This window comes from Ursus americanus, chromosome 2, assembly GCF_024610735.1.
Source record: "Ursus americanus isolate L20-20 chromosome 2, mUrsAme1.1.p, whole genome shotgun sequence".
Classification (NCBI taxonomy): domain Eukaryota; kingdom Metazoa; phylum Chordata; class Mammalia; order Carnivora; family Ursidae; genus Ursus; species Ursus americanus.
Genome location: NC_142128.1, coordinates 32,380,083 through 32,404,303, shown reverse-complemented (window position 1 = coordinate 32,404,303; position 24,221 = coordinate 32,380,083). Strand labels below are relative to the sequence as shown.

The window sequence follows — 24,221 nt, the reverse complement described above, 5'->3', positions numbered from 1 at the left end:
ACTGAGCCATCCAGGTGCCCCATACCAGTCGTATTGTATTAGGGCCCATTTCACCCTAAATTATAACCTCATTTTATCTTAATTACCTCTTCAAAGACCCCAACTCTAAGTACACTCACATTCTGAGATACTGGGCATTAGGACTTCAATTTATGATTTTTAGGCTGACACAATTCAGCCCATAACCTTGCAAACAATAAATTCCAACCCCAGGCTCCTCCCACCCTCAGATGAAGCCAGAGACGTGCCCCTTTCCCCTGGAAACCATTAGAATTTGAAAACCTCTATGCGTGAGGAATAGAGAGTTTCCCGTCCTGAAGGAGAACAGGAAGCCACAGACACTACCAGCAAATCAAGTATGTGATCCCAGCTAAGGCACATCCATGCTCCTGTTTTGAAAATTGATCTTTAAAAAGCTCATTAGGTTATCGAGTATTTCCACTGAGTTATAAGATTGTTATTATTATTATTATTATTTTGCTTCTGCAAATGGCCACATCACACTCCAAACCCAGAGACTGAAACAGATGCTTTCATGCAACCACAGTGAAAAGGGGAGTTTCTTGGGAAGGTCTTGCCCTGCAGGACAAGGGGGCAAGGGGCTGAGGACTAAAGCTGGCTTCAGCTCCATGCCTGTCTCTTTTCACGGGAGGGAGGCGTGCTTGTAGGGAATGGCTGGCCAATGACCTCACAGGAGACAAAGTGGAAGCAGGAGAAGCACATTCCTGTTCCATATTCTAGGGAAGGGAACTTCAACATGTTTTCAGCCCCACTTCCCCATTTCAGGTGACCTATGGCACAGGTGACCTATGGCAGAGGAAACAGCCCCCTCTGTCCCTCTGTCCTGCTCTGGACAGTTCCAGGAGAACCCACTGCACACGCTTTAGCACAGAAGACATTAGAGATATCAGTCATGTTCTAGTCTGGTGTCCAGCTGATATATGCGGGGACAACCATTCTGGTTGGTACGCCGAGATGCTCTGGTTTCGACAGTGAATGGCCACAGCCTCCAGGGTCTTCAAGTCCCTCTGCCACTCAGCCCCTCCCTCAGGAACCTTCTCACAAGCAGAGCTACAGGACCAACACTTGACCCAACAGGGGCTCCAGGGGTGTCTGCTCTCCTGGGTTGTGATTGTCTCAGTTACAACAGAATGCCACAGAGGGGTGCATGGGGGGGTGATTAACAACAGACATTTATTCCTCCCAGTTCTGGAGGCTAAAAGTCCAAGATCGAGGCACTGGCAGATTCAGTGTCTGATGACAGCTGACAGCCCACTTCCTGGTTCATTGATGGCCACCTTCACACATGTCCTCACATGGAAGAAGGGGTGAGGGAGCTCCGTGGGTCTCTTTTATAAGAACCCTAATCCCATTCATGAGGGCTCCACCCTCATCCCCTCCCAAAGGACCACCTCCCGATACCATGCCCTTGGGGTTAGGATCTCGACATATGATTGTGGGGTGGGGGGCACAAATATTCAGTCCATACTAATGATCATTCTGTACCAGTAATTAAATATTTTGAAGATTCCCCCCACATCCGTTAATATCAGTCCTGAATCCCTTCAACTTTCGTTTAAAATTCATTTCACTGCCCTCACCCCCGCCATGGGAAAGAACAGCTATTCCATGCCGCCCACATGCTATCCCTTTCAGATCACAGGGAAGCGACTGTCACATCGTCACCCTACCTTCGCTCTTGTAGAGAAGGGAACAACCTGTGGCTCCATGTCCCTACAGTTCACCACAAAGCCCGTGACACGAGCACATCCCAGGCCCACTAGGACGAGGTTCTCTATCACGTCTCCTGGCATCTCCTAATAGTCAAATCCCACAAAATGCTTTTCTGCTGGGAAATCTTACATTGTAAAGCAATTCTTGAAGCAACATTGATACAGACACAATGGCTGAGCAATGCCTGGTGACTAAGAATGAATAATCACAGAACTCCCTGCCAGGATTCAAAATATTTATTATTTTTTAGAAATTCAAATTATTTCACTGTACTTTATATTGGAATCCATCATCTTCTGAGGTTTTCCATTTATACAATGAGAAATATCAAAGAGGTGAAGATGTGCAACACCTAGGGATATAAAAGTCTGACTAAATTAAAATACATTTCGCAGCAGGTGCCATAAAAGAGATGCAAATTAAGACAATGAGGTAACGTTTCCACAAAACCTATCAGGACAACTTTTGTTTCAAGCGCGGGCCAGAGTGAGGTGAGGGAGGCACTTCAACATAGCTACTGAAAGTGTCCAGGGGTCCAATCCTTCTGGAAACCAATTATCAGGATGCATCATGAACCTTAAAATTCTTCATGCACAGTGACCCAGTGATCTCAGACCTTGGATTCGATTCAAAACCAATCATTTTGGGCACCTGGGTGGCTCAGTCAGTTTAACGTCTGACTTCGGCTCAGGTCATGATATCGGGGTCCTGGGATCGAGCCCCACATAGGGCTCTGCATTTGGCAGGGAGTCTGCTCATCCCTCTCCCTCTGCTCCTCCCCCCTACTATCTCTCTCTCATATAAATAAATAAAATCTTTTTTAAAAAAAATGAATAATCTGCAACTCAGACATTTCATTATGAAGACGTTCACGGAGGTGTTGTTTTTAACAAAAACAAATGTGAAAAAAAATCTAAATTATGAAGGAAATCATGATGTGTCCATGGAATGGGAAAGGTAGCAGGTAAAAATGCTTACAAATAATCTGCAATGCTCGTGAGAGAACGCAAATTAGAAGCTATTCGTGAAATTCTATTATCGATACATATATGGGTTTATATAGCCCGTATAGAAAAGACTAGAAGGAAATATACCAAAATGGCGACAGTAGATGTCTGCGGTTGGTGACGTCAGAGGTGATTTTTATTTTATTTCTACGTCTTTTGATCTCTCAAATCCTCTAAATTGTACCTCTGTTAAGATGACTTTTATGTTAGCCGAGCCTATTCTTTTCTAACAGTTTGTAAAATCCTTATCCTCTGGAGATGTATGGCGACATGTTTGTAGGTGAAATGCACAAGGTCTGACCCAGCGTGGGGGCTGGAGTTGAAACAAGACCGGTCATGCTTTGGTAAAAAAAGAAGCCAGGTCATGGGGACGGGACGGCTCACACGATTGATTTTGGGTGTGTTTGGAATTCTTCGTGGTAAAAGTGTTTCTTTGAATGCTGCCAAAGAGCTTTACAAAGGAACGAAAAATAAGGAAACAACCACAGTACCAAAAATGAGTATCAATTAACCAGGGCGAGACCAACAGCAATTAACTCAAGTGCAATTGGACTGTGACCCTGGTGGGGGCGGGGGGCGCTGCCTCTTCCAGAATTCTGTGGGGGGAAGCCTTGCCGGCCACCTGGCGCCAGAGCCCCGGCAAGCCTGTCAGTTTCTAGAGCTCGGCACCCTCTCCCCGTGTGCTGGCTCCATTCACCCGAGTCAACCAATATTACATTTCCTCAGCCCGACAAATAGCTTTAAAACAATTCGTCCAGAAAATATAGAAAATATGTTGTTTTTCAGCCCTAGGACTGCAGACATGCAAGACAATATGGATTTCAAATGCCACTCACTCTTTCTGGCTAGAGTTTCCTAATTTGGAAGAGACAAGATAGAGCAGGAGACATCCAGCCATTTGTGACAACAAAACAGAAATCGGCGAAAAGCTCAATGTTTTGATTGTGAGAACTGCCATCCAGAGGAAAATTCAGGAGCTATCAAAACAACAGTCAAGCCTGGCAGCCTGGAGGAGCACGTTAAGGGGAGGGAAAGGCCTAGATTGTGAGCTGGCGTCTGGGCCTCCATGAGCCAGCCTCTTCCCCTCCGCAGCTCACTGTCTGCCACCGCCGAGGACGGATGTGACCCGCGGGGGCAGACACGTGCAAGGCCAGCCTCTTCTGGCCCAGAGTTCTCAAACACGACTCTAGAACCCAGCCTTCCGGGGCACCTTCTCTGACAAGCCCCCCGCCCTCCCGCCTCCAGATGAGGTGCCCCTCTGCTCTATTCCCACAGCCCCCCGGGGCTGCCCCAATCCCAGATGCATCACACTCTGGGCTTCACCTGCCCGTCTCCTCCAGCTAGATGCACATCAAAGCAGATAATCCGATCACAGATACAGCTGCAGAACATTTTGGCACAGGGTACAGGCTCCATAAATGTTGGGAGAATGAACATACTAATCAATCAATCAATCAATCAATCCCAAAGAATGGGTTTCAGAGGACCTGGGAACCCCTAACAATTGCATGCTTATCATGTTGAATGCATGCTGACGCACGTGCACGCCTGTGGGGCGGATCCATAGATTTATTAGCGTATAAAATGATCATGACTTCCTCCCCAGCTCATTCCAAATTATCTTCTATTCCTTGGGTGAGTATGTGGGCCTAGCATTGAGGTGCCAGTGATTTTAAGAAGTCCCCTTATATTCTAGAGCAGGTTTTTATTTTGTTTTGGGGAAACAAGCACAGTTGGGGACCAGTGCAAGATGATTAACCTCTTCCACCTCACTGAGACTTTAGAAGAAAAGGTCCTTGTAACATACCGACTCCAGCAAACATTACCAATGGCAACGCACTGCCGCTCCCATTTCACATTTTTCCTCCCTGAATGGGTAACACGGTCACCTCCGCGGACAGGAACCCATCTGAGGAGCTGCCGTGCATGAACTGCGCAAGTATTCCTTCTCTTGAATTCTGTATTATAATTACTTGGATTTTTTTTTACCTACTTCTAATAAATAAGTAATTAGAATAGATCCATTTCCATCACATGGCACGTTGTAAAATTGGAATGCAAAGACAGAGCGTTAGGAAAGCAATTCTGGATTTTGTTTTTTTCTTGGGAGATGTGAAGGAGAAGCAGAGAAAGTAGGTAAACAGTGACTGCCACCCAGAGTCATTACTGCCGTAAGGAAATGCTCACGGTGCATGCAGGACAACAGACAAGAAAGAAAAAATTGACAACTGGAAATTCGGAGAGGGTTCTGGCTCTCTCTTCAGAATATGAAAGTATTCTTACAATAACGTGTGCAAAAACATGAGTATACTTCAATAAGTAATCATGATTAACTGGATGCAGTAGCAAAAGCTCCCCATTTGGAGATCGTTGGCCATTATTCTAAACATTGTCTTTGGTAGCTGTGCTTCTTAGCCAAAAACATTCCCACTAGTAAATATGACGCCGGCTGACCTACTTATGTTTATATTTATATATATGTGTGTGTGAGTTGATATATACATAGGTTTTCTGCTTTTCAAATACTGTCTACCCTTCAGGATGATGTAAAGTCCTTTGGGGATTTGAGGTGATGATGCCGGGATCATGAATTCCTCCCCCAAGCCGGGCAAATTTATACTGAATTACTCACATGCTTGCAGAAAGTGAGGATGTTGGTTTTCAGCCAAATCCCAGGGCCTAAAGTACCGGGACTTGGGGATTTAAAAAAAAAAAAAAGTTTAAAGATTTGAGAGGTGCAGAGTCTCTGATTTAGAAAGAACCTCAGCGGTGACCCCATCCAATCTTGCCACTAGGAGTCCAACTCGCCACCCCACTCCGGATAGACGGCAGTCACTCTCAGCTCAGCCACACCTGACAGACACTCCTTATTCTATGAAATATCGCGGCCTGCAGTCAGGGACCTAATTGCCAAAGCTTAGTCCTCACATCAAGCTGAAACTTTACTCCTGATAATTTCATCCTTTGGCCTTGGTTCTGTCCCCAAAACAAAACAAAAAAAGCCTAAGCCATCTATGCCATAACAGCCCATCTTTCATATCCTCTCTGAGCCTTCTCCACGCTGAACCTCCCTAAATATTTGCTTCTGAGACTCTTACCATATGTCATTTAGATCCTATGCAATCCTGCAGGCCCTGCCTCTGGACACACTGTAGTTTTTCAACATCCATCTTTAAATATTATCCCCCAAAACAAGGTCAAGTCTACAGAGCATGGTGTTTGTGTTGCTGGAGACATCATCAATTGTACCACTTAGCCATTGCTCCTACACGTCTGCTAACAGAAGCAAGTTTTGCATCAGTGGCAATTATCCATTCTTGGAAAACAATCTTGACTGTTAATCTCTACCAGTGATGTTCAAGGGGTGGCATGTGACCCAGTTCTGGCCAATGAAATGTAACGGGACATCAACTCTAATGGAAGAAGGGAGGGCCTAGAAGAAAGCTTCTTTTCCCCTCCTTTTTCTTCCCATTTTGAAGGCTGGTGTCTAAAGATGTAATGGCTGAACAGAAGCAGCCATCTTGTGACCAAGAGGAAACAACAGCTGAGAGAGGCAAAATTGAAAAATGAAAAGGACCTGAGTCCCTGATGGGTTACTGAACAACTAAATCAGACCTGGGGCTCCTTGTTAAACAAAAAACTCTTAATTTTTTAAGCCACCATTGGTCAAACATTCTATTATTTGCAGCTGAAGGCTCTAACAACAGAGAAGGTATAATGGAGCTATGGCCTCTCTTGATTTGCCCATTCTATTTCTAGAAATGTGACCTTCACTTTTTTAAGAGCCATATAACTACTTAGAATCTGCTGTGCATCTGGTCCAAAACAAGCAAGCAAATAAGCAAAATCCCTGTGATTGGAGATCACAATCTCAAATGCTTGCAGAGACCATGCAGCTAACATAAATGGGTGAATCTGAGTAGATGTGCGATAACAGGGAGCAAGGACATTGAAATTCAAGCATTTTAAATACTATATTAGCGAAATAAAATACTAATGTATCTCTGAGGCAGATTCAGCAGGCAGTCCACCAGTTCATGACCCTTGCAAAAATCATTCTCGAGTTTAAAAGCTACATCTCCCCCTTCCTGCAAGAGTAACATTTCTTCTTAAATCTTCCAGTGCAGTCTGTAGCATGGGTCCCTCACGTCAATCCGGAAAGACAGCCCTGAATTTTAATTTCATCACCAACATCTTAATCAATTTGGTTAAGACAACCAAAATATTAACATCAAAATCGACTGTCCTTGAAGCTAAGCCCCTTGCCTCAACCAGCTGGATTCACAGTCATTAACTTGAGAGGGCAATAAAATAAGAGCGTAAGAATAAGCACGTAAGGGTTCTTTAATCAAATACCTTTGGGGCTGCCAGGTTCCCTGGGCTATCACTGAGTTATTCTATCCTTGGCAGAGACAAAATGAGAAACTGTGTCTGTCCACACCCTGAAGCCCTAAGCCCGGGTGCAAACATATGGTCCGATCGGGGGAGTTATTTACTGCAAAGCTCACTGAGACTGGCTCCTCTTGAGGTCATTGCTGCCCTGGCAACATTTACCTTCAGTGTGCCAGGATAAAGCCCCCGGCAAGTCTGCAGAACTCAAAGTGCCTTCTTGTCCCAGGAAATTCATAGTCCTCTTCACATTCATATTAAGGGAAAGTGAATCGGATCATGTTGGACTGTCCAATTCTAAGAGTTCTATAGGATTCATCCCCGCTTTCTTGTGGGGCTCACCATCACATCCCCACATCACCCTTCATCATTTCTCCAGGGATTAAAAAGCGCATGTGCATTTGACAAAAATAAAAGCTATAAAATACAGACACGATACCAGGAGCGTTCCTGGAGTATTTATTATGAGCCAAGCACTGAGCTACTCTATGAAGTAGGTACTATTTCTGTCTCCCTTTTTAAAAATGAAGACACGAGGGCAGGCTGGGGTCAGAAACAAGCAAGACCCTGAGGCTCAGAGGTGTTCAGGAACTTCCCCATGATCACCCAGCCAGTAAGTGAAAGCTTGAATTTAAACCCAGACAACCTAACTCAAAGGTTCAACTTACTAACCATGATAGACTGACATTTCAAAGATTGACATGAGTCAATGACATGAGTTTATCCCTGCTCACATTTTGGCATGTTTCTTGTGGGTCTTTTCTCGAAGGTGATACAATTCCCAGAGCTGGAAGAGGCCTCAGAGATGGTATCACCCCAACCTTCATTTCGCAGGTAAGCCTAAGGCCCACAAAGCTGAAGGGCCTTTTTCCAGGTCACACTGCTTTTTGGAAATGGAATTTAGGTCCTCGGACCTTTTGTCCAGGGTTTTCTGGGGCCTTCGGACTCCAGTTGGTTGGGAGTGGCTTCCTGCAGAACCGTGTTGAGAAGGGTTTAAGGCCTGTGGGCTCAGAAGTGCTACAGTACATTAGTGATGGCAGAGTGAGCACAGCAGCCTGGCCACGTTCACATCAGGAATTTCCACCTACCAAGAAGCAGCCCCTGGAAGAGAACGAGAATGCCCAGGGAAGGCTTTCCTAATAAAGATCAGCTATGTTCTTCACCTACATCGGGGATCCCAAACTCCAATGCCTTCAGGGTCAAGTCTCTAAAATGAATGAGTGAAGTGGGCAAGTGGAGAAACGAACAAAGGAAGAGCACCTGGCCTGCAGGGGTACGGGTGCTAGTCATCTCCAGCCAGCCGCTGCCTGCCGAGGGGGAAGATGGGACCGGTGTTCCCTGGCCTTCTGACTTTTTCCAATGAAGCATGAAATTCAGATTTTTTTTAAAAAAAATGTGATGCCTCCTAACTTTAATGCTGGCAACTAATTCAAATTTGAATAATAAACAGGCAGTGCAGGACAAACAAAACACACCAGGTAATGACATTATGACCTCTTGTTTTCATGATGGCCTTACCAGAAGGCATCACTCCGTATGACAAACCCAAGATGCTATTTGTATTTCTCCTCTCCTCTTCTCTCACTCTCTCCCCTTTCAGCCTCCCTCCCTAGCCTCCTTAGCCCCCTGCTCCCATCACTCCATCTAGAGAAGCATTTCCCACCTGGGGCTACCAAATAGAACATGAACACTGCCCCCTCTGGACCCACCAAAACACAGCTAGCGAGAGTCCAGGCGATTACCAATGACTCCTGAGGGCCACTTGGAAAGTTAGTCATGCCTTTCAGGGTGATGTCTTTTGCTCTCCGATGACTTATGTAAGGAGGAGTAGATGATTGCATCTGACATGCCTCATCGCAAAGGCTAAAGATAGGCCTCCCCACTCTCTCAGGAACTACCCGATGTCTCCATAGCGGGAGCTGAGTGGGCTCCACCAACATTCCGATGTGCGTGTCTGCCCTTTCCATGAGCTTTCAGTGTTTCACTCACAGCCAAACTCCGGAGCTGCCACGTTATAAGAGAAAGTTCCACCTCCTGCTGATGACCTATTACTCAGCATCACCATCCGGGCCTTTTGTATGGAACCCCCCAATTTCTGGTAATCCCAAGGACGGCTAGTAATTACCTGCCCACTAGAAAGAAGAGGAAACTTTGCACACGCCTCTGAAATCAGTCAGCATTTAGAGAACAAATACCGCATAGAAAGCCCCAAACCACAGTGTGGTAAGTTCATCTGGAAACTGCAGCAAGCTGCCATCAAAACCTATAACTTGATTCATTCAATCAACAAACGTTTACCAAGAAACAAATACAAAGGGCAAAATCAGCACAAGGTGCCGAAAAGAACATGCATATGAACCAGAAGTCAACCTTACTACAGGTGGAAAAATAGAAATATTAGTTTCAATAATCATGGTATAAACAGAATACTCCACAGCCATTTAAAATCATATTTGAGGGGACACCTGGATGGCTCAGTTGGTTAAGCGTCTGCCTTCAGCTCAGGTCATGAGCCCAGGGTCCTGAGACCGAGTCCCCCATTGGTCTCCCTGCTGAGCCCAGAGCCTGCTTCTCCCTCTCTCTGTGCCCGCCACTCCCCTTCCTTGTGCGCATGCTCTCTCTCTGTGTGTCAGATAAATAAATAGAATCTTTTTTAAAAAGCATTTAAATAAACAAATAATACATAATAATAAATAATAAAATAATATTTGATAAGTCTATTTAACAATAAGGGAAAATTCCATGAATACATAATCAAGTTTGAAAAAAATAAAAGCAGGATGTGAAATATAACTGGGTCAAAATCAGAATGAACATAGTCAGTAACCTCTCTCTTCTGCTCCTAAGACACAGAATTTATAGATAAATCTTTAGATGTTTTAAAATTTACATAGTTCTGCTTGGAAATAGGAAAAGGGAATCACAGATCAAAAATAAAGAGGACTCCCTGAAAATAAATGAATCAAAAGATGGGACTCTACAATTTCAAGTAGGAATCAAAGCCACATGGTTCATGGGGGATAGGTTCATCATGAGCCATGGAAGCAGAGGTCCCAACACCTACCCAGGGGATAAGAGAGAAAACTGTACCTGGAATCATGCTGCTAGGAGTCACGGCCAAAAAGGATGCCCCTGTCTGTGGCAAGGAGCCAAAATGAAGTAACTTACATGAGACTGGGACCCAAGCCTGTACCACAGGATATAGAGAGCAGGGAGAGAGCTCTGAGCTTACCTGTTGACATGAGCTTTACTTTAAAAGCACATACCCTTGCAGACATAGGGCAGAATAAATCATAAAATCACCTTAAAAATTCACAAACAAAAATTAGAGGACATATGAGGACATCCAATGATCAGAATCTACAAAATGAAAGAATTCATACCTGAAGAAACAAAGATATTAAAGCAATCAGAGAAGGACTTTGCAGTACTTTTTTTTAATCCTCAAAGGGACAGAGGAAGGATTTACATTCACAAAGTGAAAAGAGGTTTTTTTATAAAACAAAAAAAGCAGGAAGGTATAAAAAGGGGCCAATTATTCATCTTGGAAATATGGTGAACTCAACAGCTCAACAGATAGGCAAAATAAGAGACCAGATACAAATAAAAAGAGCTGGTTAACTGGAGTACAGAACTGAGGAAACCTTCCCAAACATTGCACAGAGAGCTAGAGAACTGAAAAAAAGTGTTTAATTTAAGATACCTGGAGGGCTGATCAAGAAACTACATATGGAGAGAACAGAGAAAATGTTGGAGAGGAAACATCCAACATATAATGGCTGAGATTTTTTCCGGAATTAAAGAAAACCCTGGATCTTCTGACTAAAAAAAACCCACAGAGTGCAAAGTACAAAAAAAACCCATCCCATATACACAGTATAATCCTGAACTGATAACTAACTAAATAGAGCTTAAAAGGAAATGGACCCACATGTCCAACTGTGGTTACTCCTGGTGACAGAACTTAGAGCAGAGAACTTTATTTTTTCTTTAAACATTAATATACTTTCTAAGCAGCCTACAATGAAACATTATTTTTATAAACTGTGGAGAAGGAGTATTCATTATCTCAAACACACATAATACACTTTTTTTAAAAAAAGTTTGTCCCTAAGGAACTTACACTCTAGTAGAGGCGATGAGGTATGGATAGAAATGGCATATGAAGTGAAGTCCAAGAAGTACCGACATGGATAGATGCAGCTAAGATCTAACCTTGCCTTTTCCCCCATGGAGCCGTGAGAAATGGAGGAGAGGGTGGAGGATGTGAGGACACCATGTAGAAACGTGAAGGTCTAGAGCATATGCCTGATTTATTAGGGGCTATTGCTGCAACAAGAGTGTATTCCATTCAAAATGGCCAAACCAAGATAAGATTAGGACTTTTTCTACATCAACCATTATTTTCACCTCTAACTTAATTATATTTCAAGACCACCCATTCATAGAAGGAAAAATTAGCATCTGTATTGTAAATTAACACCACAAAAATCTGCCACTTAACACATTTCAGTTATTATGAGGCTTTGTTCTTTTTTTCCCAATGGATCAAGTAGACTGAGGGGAAGGTAAAAATGGTGGGGCGGGGAGGTGTTGAATTTACTTGATTAACTACCATTCCTATCCACAGGGACACTATCAACTATCATGTTACCAATTTGGAAGTGAAAACAACACAAGTATGTTCTGGGCTTTACCAAATGAACATCATCTCAGGGGGAGACAGAAAGGCCTTTTCAGTCTGGGGAGACTCAGACGTTGTGCCCATAACACCACTGGCACACTCAACCAAGCAAGGTAGAGGTTTAGGCAACGTCTCATGGCTGCTTCTTCAGAGCCAAACAAACTGCATTCGGCGTTCAGCTCCAAAAGAAACAGGTGGCAAAGCCACAAGCCAACTAGAAGTGCTACTAATGGAAGGAAGGGCTGTTCACATCTCAGACAATCTCTTTTTTTAACACATCCAAGTTTCTCAAAATACCACTCTTTAACCCACCTCCTCTCAACATCACCTGCTCATCCCACACATGGGGCCCAACATATACCCCAACATTATCTGCGCTCACTTCTTTGATTCCCTACCACCAAGACCAACTCAGCAAGTCCTGACAAGAATGAGGAGCAACCAAGTCCCTTCACCATTTTCAAACCAATTTACATTTTCCTTCCTCTCCCCTTCGTCCCCTCTTACATCTCTCTCTAATCTTGACTTCTCTGAAAATGTCCTTTCTCATTTTCCTCTTGCCATTTCTTGATTCCCTTTTCCTTCTGTACTATTAAGTGGGGTCATGCTCTTGTCCAATCCCCATAAGGCAGTTTCATTCTACAGAGCGGAGGATGCTGCCACCCATACCCACAAAGCTCCCTTTCTAACACCCCGTTAAGGAAGGAGCAGCTGCTGGTCGAGTAGGTCAGAGCCTGACATTCACAGTGGGCAGGGTCACTGTATATCAAATGAGTGCTCAACTATGAGCTCACTCTCTGTTCCTGCTCCTTTGCCTCCAGTCCAACGCATAAGACAGGTAAGAGCATGAGCCACACACCTGCAGCAAAGCCCTCTCAGCCTCAAGACACGTTCTCCAAGTCAGATTTCACCAGATTTCCCCATTGATCATGCTGGGCCCTAGTCAATTCATAGATTTTACTTTCAACATGGCTACTGTCTTTTGTGTGTTGCTTCTTTGGTCAAAACTTCAGAAGGGAGGAGGGGTCGGTGGTAATATTAGATCCCAAACTCACACTCCAAACCCCTGCTAGAAACTGCAGTTCTCCTTCTTCAGGCCTTCGTCAGAGGGCTGGTCATTCCTTATGCACAAGCCCTAGGCTCTGACTCACTGAACCTCCCCATGGTTTATAACCTCCTATAAAATGAGAGTAATTCCTTGACCCTCTTGAAGATGGGATGACAAAGTTAAAGGATAGGCTTGATTTGCTGGAATGTGAGATCACAGCTTGAGAACAGAAAACAGATCTAGTTCCATTGTCCACCGTGTGGCCTCCGCCAAGCCATTTTCTGCCCCCTATGCCTCAGGCACTTCATCTGAAAGTTGTAGGATGCTCTAGGAGACTCCAAGACCTTTCCTGGTTCGGACAACTGGTGGCAGGGCACAGCCGTTCCCTACCTTTTTCATTCCAGAAAGGAGCCCCCCAAAACTGAGAGGTGGCGGGGAAAATGCTCGGCCACACGTAGAAATTCTGCTAGGCTGCAAACCATTTAAAATCAATGTTTAATAAGATACTGCATCGGTTGTATACTTCGGCTGAATGTGCTGCAGCCCAGGAGACCTGAAAGAATTAATACTGTTCCCAAAGGAGCTGGTGGGAATTGCTGAGGCAGAGGCAGAATCTGATTTGATGAATTTATAAAAGTGCTTTGAGAGCGTCAGAAGGAAAGTGCTCTGACAAATGTCTGCTCACTCCATTAGGATGTCTCCTGTTATCTAAGGAACACACTCTAAGAAGGTCTCAGGGCGGGGGACCATGGCACACAAGGACACGCACCCCCTGCTCCCCTTCCTAACCCACCCCAGTCCTTTCCTGGGGCTTAGAGATACAGTGCACCCATGACTCCAGGTTTTTCTCCTTCTTCACTTTGCTTCTCCCTTCTGACCCTCTTCCATCCCTCCGCTTCTGCATGACACTCAAGTCAGACCCTCGTAACATTTCACCCCGGTCTGGAAGTCTCTCTCTCCTCTTCCCCAAACCAACACTCTCAGAGGGTCCACAGAAAGACCTTACTCTCATTCTAAGCCAAGAGATGTGGACACACCTTCTTTCACTCTCCAACTTCATAGCAAAACCCATCCTAGGGAGGCAACCCCTCCATCTGCCCCAGTCAGCCCCACTCAGGGAACATGTACAAAAATGCCAGGTCCTCCATGCTCAAGGTCTGAGGTCAGTTCTCTCTACTCAGTCCTTAGAGGAACACTCTCCTGGGCACCTCCAGCCCAGGGCTTCTCAAACTCTACCCCTCTTCCCCCAACTGCAGACAGTCTGTGGAAGCATGACGTTTCTCTGCCATTTTGTGCTTGACCTAAAAACTATGCATTCTATTCCATAACATACCCACATTTAATCGTTTTAAAAATAGTTTTAGTCACTTACCACAGAGGGAAAAAATGACATTTTCCCACAAATTGGGTAAAACCGATATTATAGAAACATGAGCCATAGTGTTGCAAGTGTCCCCACGCTCACCTCTGTGCACTATTTGGAAACCTCCAACCGTTCCACCATCCCATTACACATCTGCATTTTCTGAGTTCTTCCTGGCACACCCAAGGTGCCTCTGAGTACCCCACTTTAAGAACCAAGGAAAAAGGCATTTCCATTCATTTCTGGATTGGAGAGACAGGACCTGGCTCTCACCAGGGCCAGTGACCACGACTCTTTTTCAGATCAAAACATTTGCCAGAGGCTCCCAAAGACCTGTGGTGGCTGTGGTATGACTGGTACACTCGCGGGTCCCAGCAGCCTATCACCTCCCCGACTTACCTTGTCAGCCATGATCATAGACGCGCCCCCATGGATGCCCAGGATGGGGATGAAAGTCTGTGAAGAGATAAAATCCAGCATCTGAGCCACGGCCTCCTGGTCGGTGTCGTCCCCAAACACAAGGCCATGAATGCGCGCCCCAGACATGAGGTCGCACACATGCGTGATGAGGCTCTTGGGGTCTGTGCGGTTCATCAGCAGGGCTACCACGTTCACGTCCAGGGGCAGCCCTGCTGCCTGCTCGGGGCCCCACAGGTTTCGCAGTTCGCGCTCCGTCACGTCGTGGCTGTGACCCAGCAGCACCGCAATGTTCAGCGCCGGGGGACCCTTCTCCGCCGCCGTGCCCTGCGCCGGACCGCGCCAGACCAGAAGGGCCGGCAGCACCAGCAGGGTCCAATAACCCAGTCTGCCCATAGTCGCCACTTACGGTCCCTGCAAGGTGGAGAGGGAGAGTCAGGGCTGCGGGAAGCAAGGGTTCTAGAGGAAAGGGATTACTGCCCCAGCCCCTGGCTCTAGGAGCCAGGTATAGAGCCCATCCCCAGAGCGAGCTGACAGAATCACTGACTCCATTATGCCCCATTCCTGATGCCACCGACATCCCTCGACCCAACTCTACCCACAACTCCAATCCGAGCTAATTCTCCATCCCTGTCCCCAAGTTCATCTTTGCATCCAACCTCCTTCTCACCCCCTGTCTGCAGCTGCTTCTCCATACCTAACTCTGCCCACATGTCCCACCACACCCCCAAGTTAGCTGTGGACCACAGCCCCTGAGCGTAGGCGCCCAGAGCAAACCATCCACCCACCCCTCTCCCACCTGCCTAGTGCAGACGACCCCGCCCCCTACTCAGGAGGAGCGAACTACAGACCAGCCCCCGCGTGCGGAGGCGGTGCTGAGACTCCGCAGCCCGGCTCCGAGCTGGGCTAGTCGACTGACGCTTCCCCCCCGCCCCCCCCCCCCCCGCCGCCGTGAACCCGCCCGGTGCAGCACAGACCTGGCTCCACAGGGCACCCGGGGCAGACCCGATTCCTCTCTTGCAGGGTACCCCCCAAATGCATGGGATTGAGGACACTCACTTGTGCGCCCCAGGGTCCCGGGTGCCTGGGGGGAAATTAGGGCGGGCCCCACCTCGCGTAGGGGCGGTAAAGCGATTTCCACTCAACAGAAGGCGGGCCCCAGGGCCCGCCCCCTACACACGCGCGTGCACACACACGCTCACACACACAGGCGCACACACACAGAGGCACACACACGCCCTCTCTCACGCGCGCCACGAGCAATGCAGAATCCCGGAGGGGAGAGGAGGCGCGTCCCCCGACCCCGTGGGCCGGCGCGTGGGAGCTGGCAGAGAACGTGCGTGGGGGAAAGGTAGGCTCCTAAGCAGCTTTCCGACGGACGTGAACTGTACAGCCCTTCCCCAGGCTTTTCACCCCAGATCCTGTTACCAAGTCTTAGGGGCATGTGGGCAGTGGGCTGCACAACCTCACAGGCACGCGCGCTTTTCTGCGCACAGCCGCAGGCCACCGTAGCGGTGCCCACAGCCATCCGGAGTCCGCACACGTCCTCAGTCGGTGCACACACATGTATCGCACCAGGTGCACAACTGCGCGTGCCTGCAAATACCGGCACAGTCGTGCACGCGTGCACAGGCGCGCGCCCCTCGGGCCTGGCGCTGCCGGAGCGAGGGGAAGTTGGGGAGAACTCGTTCTGGCCGAGGCACTCTTCGGGTGAGTACCGCGGAGCACGGAGCCGCAGCGCCCCCTGGTGCTCCTCCCGCGCCTCGCTACAGATTCTCCCTCTCCCGCTTCCTCTCCCTCTCTCCTGATCCTGCTCCCGCTCTCTCTCCGGTCGAGTCTTCCTCTTCCCCGGCCGGCCGAGCCCAGGTCTCCCGCTGGGACGTACCTGTAGCCGGAGAAGGTCGAGGATGCAGTGGGGCGCGCTGCGCGCACGAGCATCTCGGCCGCCTCAGCAGCCACCGGGTTTAGCGGGTTCCCGCATGCTGCGGCCCCCGCGCGCTCCCCTGGCTGTCCCGCGCTGTCCGCATCGCCCCCACGGGGGGCGGCTATCCCAGCCGGAGGCTCTGCAGCAGGGCTCTACCGGGGTGGAGAAGAGACAGAGAAGCAGGGTCAGCCCACCGGCAGGGGAAAGGGGACTGGGGGGCAGGCTGCAGTCCGCAATGCTGACAGCCCCCTGTGCGCACAGGGGGCTAGACCGGAGAGGGGGGAGCTGAAGCTCTGTGACCAAGACCCCCTGTGCGGATCCTCAGACCCTGTGGTCGATATGGAGAGCTCCGCTTCGGGGCGCACAGGAGAACCGGAACCCCAGGTTGGCCACGCACGAGAAGCTAACTGGGCATCTCCACCCTCACCCCCTACCACCTCCCCGGCGCCGGCTCTGGGAGTTGTTCGGCCGGGAGCTGCTGAGCGAGGGGGGTAGGGAGAGAAAGGGGGGGCGGCTGGCTGAGTTTGCGATGAGCCGGCAGGAGAGGGGGAGGGAAGGACTCGGGCTCCCGCGGTCCCGGATCCCCGAGGGAGGTGCGATCATTTCCACGCAACGACCCCCTTTAGGTCCTGCCGCCCCCTCTTATTCAGGCCTCCCACCGTCTTCCCCAAAGGGGCCGCCCAGGCCCCGCGTCCCGCGCCAGCACTCACCGCAGCCTCTCTCCACATAGTTCTCAGCAGTGGCCGCTCCTGGTCATCTCCAGGGCTGATGGCTGCGGCCGCGACTCTCAGCGCTCACCCAGCCCCATGCTCCGGCCAACCCCGCGGCGCCTCCCTCCAAAAGCCGGAGCTCGGCTTCCTGCCCCACTCCGGACAACAGCTGCCCGGTCCTCTGAGCGCGCCCGAGAGCCCTCTCCGCAGCCCAGGCTCCGGGCTGGTGGTGTGTGTGAGGGCGAGTGTGTGTGTGAGTGAGTGTGGGAGCGCGCGCGCGCGTGTGGCCGGGGATCCCCGCGGTCCCCGCCGGAGAGAGGCGCGGGCGGGGGATGGCAGCTCCCTCTGGGCCCTTCGCTGCGGGGCCAGCTCGTCGCCAGGCGTTCAGCTCCCCATTTCCCGACGGGAGTCCGGAGAGCGCCTAGCCACCCTGGTTCACAGCACTGGCAAAGCCGAGCTTCTGGGGCGTGCTTCTGCTGCGGTCGCCTCGGAGGAAGAGGAGGAGGAAGGCAGGGGCGCCCCCACGCCAACTTAAGGACTTGTTCTCAGTCGACTAGACGCAGCAGCCCCCGCGACAGCTAGAGACGCTTGGAGCTCCAGTGGGTGAAAGCATCTCCCGCCCGTAGCCGCCCTCCCCGGAGGCGGGCCGAGGCAGACCCCGCAGTCCCTCGGCGGCGGTGGGGAGCACGGCCACCCGTTCCCGGAGCGCACAGCGGCGACAGGGCCAGGATAGGCGGCTGCCTGGCGAAGGGGGTGCCTGCGGCGGTGTGCCGCTGTCCGTGGTGCTGAAACCACGCTCTCCGCCCGCTCCTGAGCGTCTGGTGAGGCTGAAGAATCAATTATTCAGATCTCTGCTACCGCTTCCTCCTCCCCCAGTGCCTCGCGCTGGGTACAGCAATCCCCCTCCACGCACAGGCGCGCCGACACACACACACACGCACACACACACACACCCCACAGAATCTGCTCTAGTGCTTCTCCCAGTGCATCGCCACCCCCGGAAGGGAACCCACTCCTCTCATCTCAGGGAGCCAGAATCCTAAAAGTAAAGACATCTCTACATCCCCCACTTGCTTCCTTCTTGTTTTCTAAGTTATATCAAACAAAAGTCGCCCTGAAGCTGCCACTTCTAAGCTACCAGCAGGGGTGAGCCAGAGAGCATTGGACTGCCTGGGTGTGTGAGGCCTGGCTGGCTTGAATTCTGGCAACTGAGCATGAAAAACATTGTCAAGTGAGGACCTTTGACCTTTTTACACTCAGCTGTATCTCTCCTTCCAACTCCCTGGTCCCTGCTTTCCTTTCCTCGGGCCCTGGAAAGAAAAGGACCTTAAATTATATGAGGTTTTTGCAATCAATGTTCTTTCTAACCCTGCATCCTCCACTCATCAGCCTGATGTCACCTTTGGGCTTGCTCTATATTTATCTTCCCTTATCAATTGTTAATCTGAAAAGTGAAGACAGTAAGAATATCTATTTCTCAGGGTTATTTCAGAAAGAAAATGAGATAGCCGTGGTAAAGGAGCCAACAAAGTCCAGCACATAGTAGGTGCTTGATCAACATGAGGGCCCTACAAAGTGGCCTAGGAGAGAAGGGCTTCTTTCCAGGAATGCTGAATACTGACTACTGAAATGGAGACAGGAACGGGACACAGTTCAGAGAACTACGGGTTTATTATCAAGCTGGCTGTTGTATGTTAAGTTCTCTGGAGTTTTATTAATTCAAAAGACAGAAAGAATGCAAGAATTCTGGAAGGTAAATGAAAATGGCGGGTTGTGTGAAATACAGCAAAGAATAGAGAAGCTTTCTATTTCTTGAGGCTGTAACTGGACTAAGCTGGCTTGAGTGAAGATGATCATTTCCTGGATATTGGCACAGGTACAGGACCCTAGTTTGGAGACTTACAGGGAAATTAGGCTCTTCTGTTTATGATGTATAAATTATATACAATAAAACACACATCTCTTAAGAATTCAGTTCAAGTTTTGAAATTATATGCATCTGTGTAGACCATCACCCAAAACAAGGTATAAAATATTGTCATCACCCTCAGAAAGTATCCTTGTGTCCCTCTGTTGTTAATTCCACATCCCCCAGTAGAAGCCACACTTTTTTTCTAACACGAAGTATCAGCTTGGCTTATTTTCAAACTTCATATGAATGGATCCTATGTTGTACATTTTTTTGGTGACTGGCTTTTTTCACTTAACCTAATGTCTGGGAGATTCACTGATGTTGCTGCATGTAACAGCAGTTTTTCCTTTGTTGTTGCTGAGTACCTTCCCATCGTATGAATAAACCACACTTCGTGCATCTAGTCTCCTACTGATGGACATGTGGACTGTACCCGTGGAGCTTTTTAAAATACAGGTGGTTGCACCCATTTGAGATCTTCTCCATCCAAATCTTCAGAGGTGAAGCCAAGCATGGATATTTGTTTTAATCTGCAGATGATTCTGATGATGCCCTGCTTAATAACCCACCATACGTTCCATACTTGTATATCAGCACAGACCACGAAATAGTCTTTGATAAAAACTATTGGCATGGAGAGTGTGAAATCATTCGTGACCAGACTCGTAGAAAGGTAAATCACACAGGTGTGGTGTCTTCTGAATAGAAAAAGAAGACAGTCCTCCATTTGAAGGAACCGTCTATCTCTGTAGACACAGGCAGCTGGACGTCTCCCCAGTGTGGAGAGCCATTTAGGGTCAGACACCTTGAACTCCACCACACAGGTGGAGACTGTAACAGTGTGTATGTGATCATGACAATTTACCCCGTGCTGGGCTGCAAAAGCTAAACCAACCACAGAGCTTAGGATACAGAGCAGGATTTTGGTACTCAAGACTTTCGGATGAAAAACCTTCATTGCAGCTATGCTGACAAAGACTATATGCAAAAAAAAAAAAAAAAAGCGCCCCTAGTTACACTGTTCTGCAGTCAATTTTGCCAATTGGTTTTATTGCCAGTCACATCATTAAAGTGACTGAAATTACCTAGTCTAGTCTTAAGGAACAAATTGTTTCAGTTGTTTTCAATCCAATTGATTTATCTTCAAATGCTTCACTAAAGAAATGACCCCCATGGTTGCCACTTGCTTGGAGCCACTTGAACACTGTGGTTAAAAACCAACCACCATATCATGTCTATAGCATTGAAGTAAAACGAGCCAGTCATTGATCGTGCTTCTCTTAACATCTCTATTCTCAAAGGAAACGGATAAAGAATGGCAGCGTTTTGGCTGAAAGACCTTTAGAGACGATCCTGTCTTGTGCATTGTGTTTTCAAGTAAGTTAGGGGAACTCTGCCTACCTGAGTCACTTTTAAGTGAATTCTTACATTAGAAGAAGTCCTGTAGGTTAATGTGTTTATTAATGCAGCAATATTCCAGAAGAAATTGATCATGGAAACCTGTTTTATTCCACAGAACAGCTGTTGCCATCTGATGGAACTAATGTCTCTCTGAATGCTTTTTGAGAATTTCAGACCTAGACCAAAACCCTTATTTTGCATATGGGGAAAGTAAGACTAATTAACTTTAGTACTGTGAGACAAGAGGCCAAAGGCAAAATTTGGACCAGGACCCAAAATTTTTGTTTTGCTTGTCTGCTGTGTAAAATTAAGTACGTGTGTGTTTGCATTCTATAAGGTTATTGGGATTCCAAAGCAGTACAATACAATCCGGAGAGAGAACGATAGAGTAAAAAAGAAATTCAGGGGTGGCCAAAAACCTGAAACACCACCCTAGCCACCACTTTCATCCCTGTTTTGTCACTGGTGATCTATCTTCACCATCCCTCCAAATTCCAGCCTGTGGGTTCCACCTTACGTGCTAACCATGGTCCCTTCTTGATGTCCTTTTACATGATGGTAGTTACAGGAGTACAATGTGTACATGTACACAGGACAGGTGAGTACCACTCACTCACCTGTCCTGTGCCAAGGCAGACATCATTAATCGATTTGTGAACTCTTTCTTTCAAAGTTTAGATAGAACTTAGATAAGCTTGCTCAGGTGTTCTGGGTAGCCCCATCCAGTGATCAGAGTTGGCTCCACTTTGGCATTCCTGACAGTAAGCTCTCATAGATTCCTGAGTTTAGCATAACCTGACTCTGATTACCTATATCTCTTTTACTTTCTCTCAGATCCTAACTTCCCTGCTATCAGGTGACCTTAAAGACTTTCTCCTCTTTAGACTTCAGTTTATCCATTTGTAAAACAAAGGTTTACATGAGCCATGATGACCTCAGAGCTGCCTTCCATAATGGATGCTCAATGATTCTGTACCTTTTTTTTTTTTGAAGATCTTGACCTTGGGGTCCGCGGAGGTGCTAGTTAACCCTCTCATAATATCTTATACAAAAGGCTAAAAATCCCTTCCTGTTCCCATAACACATTCAGATATCAATAGTTCTAATTAGAGCTTAAGGTTTTTTCTTTTTTTTTTTTTTTAAGATTTTATTTTATTTTATTCGACAGAGATAGAGACAGCCAGCGAGAGAGGGAACACAAGCAGGGGGAGTGGGAGAGGAAGAAGCAGGCTCCTAGTGGAGAAGACTGATGTGGGGCTCGATACTATAACGCCGGGATCACGCCCTGAGCCGAAGGCAGACGCTTAACCGCTGTGCCACCCAGGCGCCCCAGAGCTTAAGGTTTTTTCTAAACAAATCCACTGCTAGTCTTGAGAACTAAAATTAAGACAGCAGCAAAAGATTTTGTACCTTCTTGGTCTTCACCCAATGCAAACCAGTGCCCTCCCTTATATCAGACAGGAGCCTGGGAGACACCAAAACATACCATTGTGAAAAGAATAACTGTACGTTCTACTGCTTTGAGAAACGTCATTAACCCTTCCAGGCCTCAGTTCCTTCATCAGTAAAATGGGAGTAAAATCACTCTGCCTCCCCCAGCACTGTAGTGAATACTGTGTAAGGGTATGTTTTAGTGTGAGTAAGAGGAGTAAGGGGTCCGCACCCAATTCCAAAGTAGGGGAGGGGTCCCCACACCACCAAGCAATTCTTTGACACCAGCTGGGAGTCCTACAATTCAACTCAAATCTGACCCTACATGGAGATACCATCAGACTCCACAGTTTAAGGGCTCAGTCCCACAAGACTACCCTTCACTTCAGATGCCAACTTCCAAGGCATCTGTTTCCTGTGCTTCTGACTGGCTATAAATCAGAGGTTCCCACAACCTTCTCCCTGGGTTTGATTAATTTGCTAACTGCTCACAGAAGTTAGGAAACCAGCTTACTGACTAGATTACTGGTTTATTGCAATGGATATTAAAGGATACAAATAGACAACCAGATGAAGAGATTATGTGTGTGTGTGTGTGTGCGTGCGTGCGTGCGTGTGTGTGTGTGTGTGTTAGAGATATGTAGATACATAGAATATAGAATATAGATTAGCATATGCAGCAAGGTACAGGGAAAGGATGCAAAACTTCCACCCCCTCCCCGGGTGCACCACTCTCTCAGCATCCCACATGTTCACCAACCCCCAAGCTCTCCAAACCCTGTCCTTTGGGTTTTTATGGAGGCTTCATTACACAGGCATGATTAAATCATTGGCCTTTGGCAATTGAGTTCACATCTCCACGCCATCTCCCCTGCCTGGAGATCCAGGGATGGGACTGAAAATTCCAACCTACTAATCATGTGGTTGGTTCCACTGGGCAGACAACAAGCCCCCATCCTTAAGGTGCAGGCCAAAACCCACACCTTATTAGCATAACAAAGGACACCTTTGTGCTCTTATCTCTGAGGAAATCCCAAGGGTTTTAGGAGTTCCATGCCAGAAACAGGAACATAGACTAAATATGTATTTCTTATTATTAATCACCATATCACAAGCAGACCCCAAGATCAGGATTTGAGAACCTTAGTTTATCTGGGAGGTGATCTAGAAAGCACAAGAGGGAGTGGGAAAGGAGGAAGCCAATAACAGGCATGTTAATAGGAGAGGGGCCAATAGGGTCAACTTAGCCCCAATCCCGCTGAAGACCAGCTGAGACTATATAGAATACACCTCAGGATTGTCCTACTTGGTGGCAAGGAATGGGGGATGGAGGGCAGGATTAATTCACCCTCTCATCCATCATTGGATGAAGCTCTTAACTCCCCACCCTTCCAGTATCCCCTGTGCACACACATGCAGGAAGCCACTGGGGTGCACGTGGACTTCTACAAGGCTGGGGAGATGTGAGTGGAGCGAGGATCACACTGCCTGACCAACCCTAAGGGCTTGGATCAAGTGAAGGCACCAAAGTGAGTGGGACAGAAGAGAAGGGACGGAGAGAGAGAGATGGTCAGGCCTCTGCTGTGCAATGAGCCTGAGAGCCTTTTAACAACTTAGGCTTCAGAGAGAAGAAAGCCAAACATGTGTGTGTGTCATGTCTAAACAACCAGTCCCCCTGCTCACTAGAAAATGTGGCTCCATCTGTGTTAGAAGCTGACCCTCAGGACAGTGCTTTGAAAGCCCTGCAGCCAGAGCATTTGAGGCCGATTTCCCAAGGCCAGGTATACTCAAAAAGTCTCATCACTCACCCCACAGATGAAGAGGGAGACTCAGTCAATTATGATTCTGCTTGATTCATGAGTCTGTGTGCAGGGAGAAGACTTCTCAGAGAAATGTCTGGATGCCAAGGAGAGAGGTCATATTTCCTGGTGCCTAGGATCATTGAAGCATGCCATCTTGAAGCTTCAGAGGCCCATGGGGACCATCAAACCTTCAATACGGCTCTTTAAAGGTGAGGACACTGAAGCCTGGAGACGTGAAGCAAGGTGCTGAAGGTCACCCAGTTACTACGGGTCACACACAGTCTCTTATTGTGTCTTCTTGTCACCGGGAGGGCCCTTTCCCTACCCATGAACACAGACTCTGTGGGGCATGAATTCCAGTAGAGACTGCCAGATGGGAAGTCACCACAATTATTCCCT

General features: G+C 47.8%; 1 protein-coding gene across 1 annotated transcript; it reads right to left on the bottom strand.

Annotated features, from left to right (window-relative positions):
- Window positions 1-7,953: 7,953 nt before the first annotated feature.
- LOC148110535 (glutamate receptor ionotropic, NMDA 2A-like) lies at window positions 7,954-15,038 on the bottom strand. Its single transcript, XM_087865631.1, has 3 exons — window positions 14,625-15,038; window positions 8,219-8,231; window positions 7,954-8,099 (listed from the first exon to the last, which is right to left on the bottom strand). The coding sequence occupies exons 1-3, from the start codon at window positions 15,036-15,038 to the stop codon at window positions 7,954-7,956; spliced, it is 573 nt and encodes a 190-aa protein (XP_087721757.1).
- Between the last annotated feature and the right edge of the window lie 9,183 nt (window positions 15,039-24,221).

Coding starts and splice junctions, on each gene's coding strand:
- LOC148110535 (XM_087865631.1), bottom strand. CDS start 15,038: ATGGGCAGACTGGGTTATTGGACCCTGCTGGTGCTGCCGGCCCTTCTG.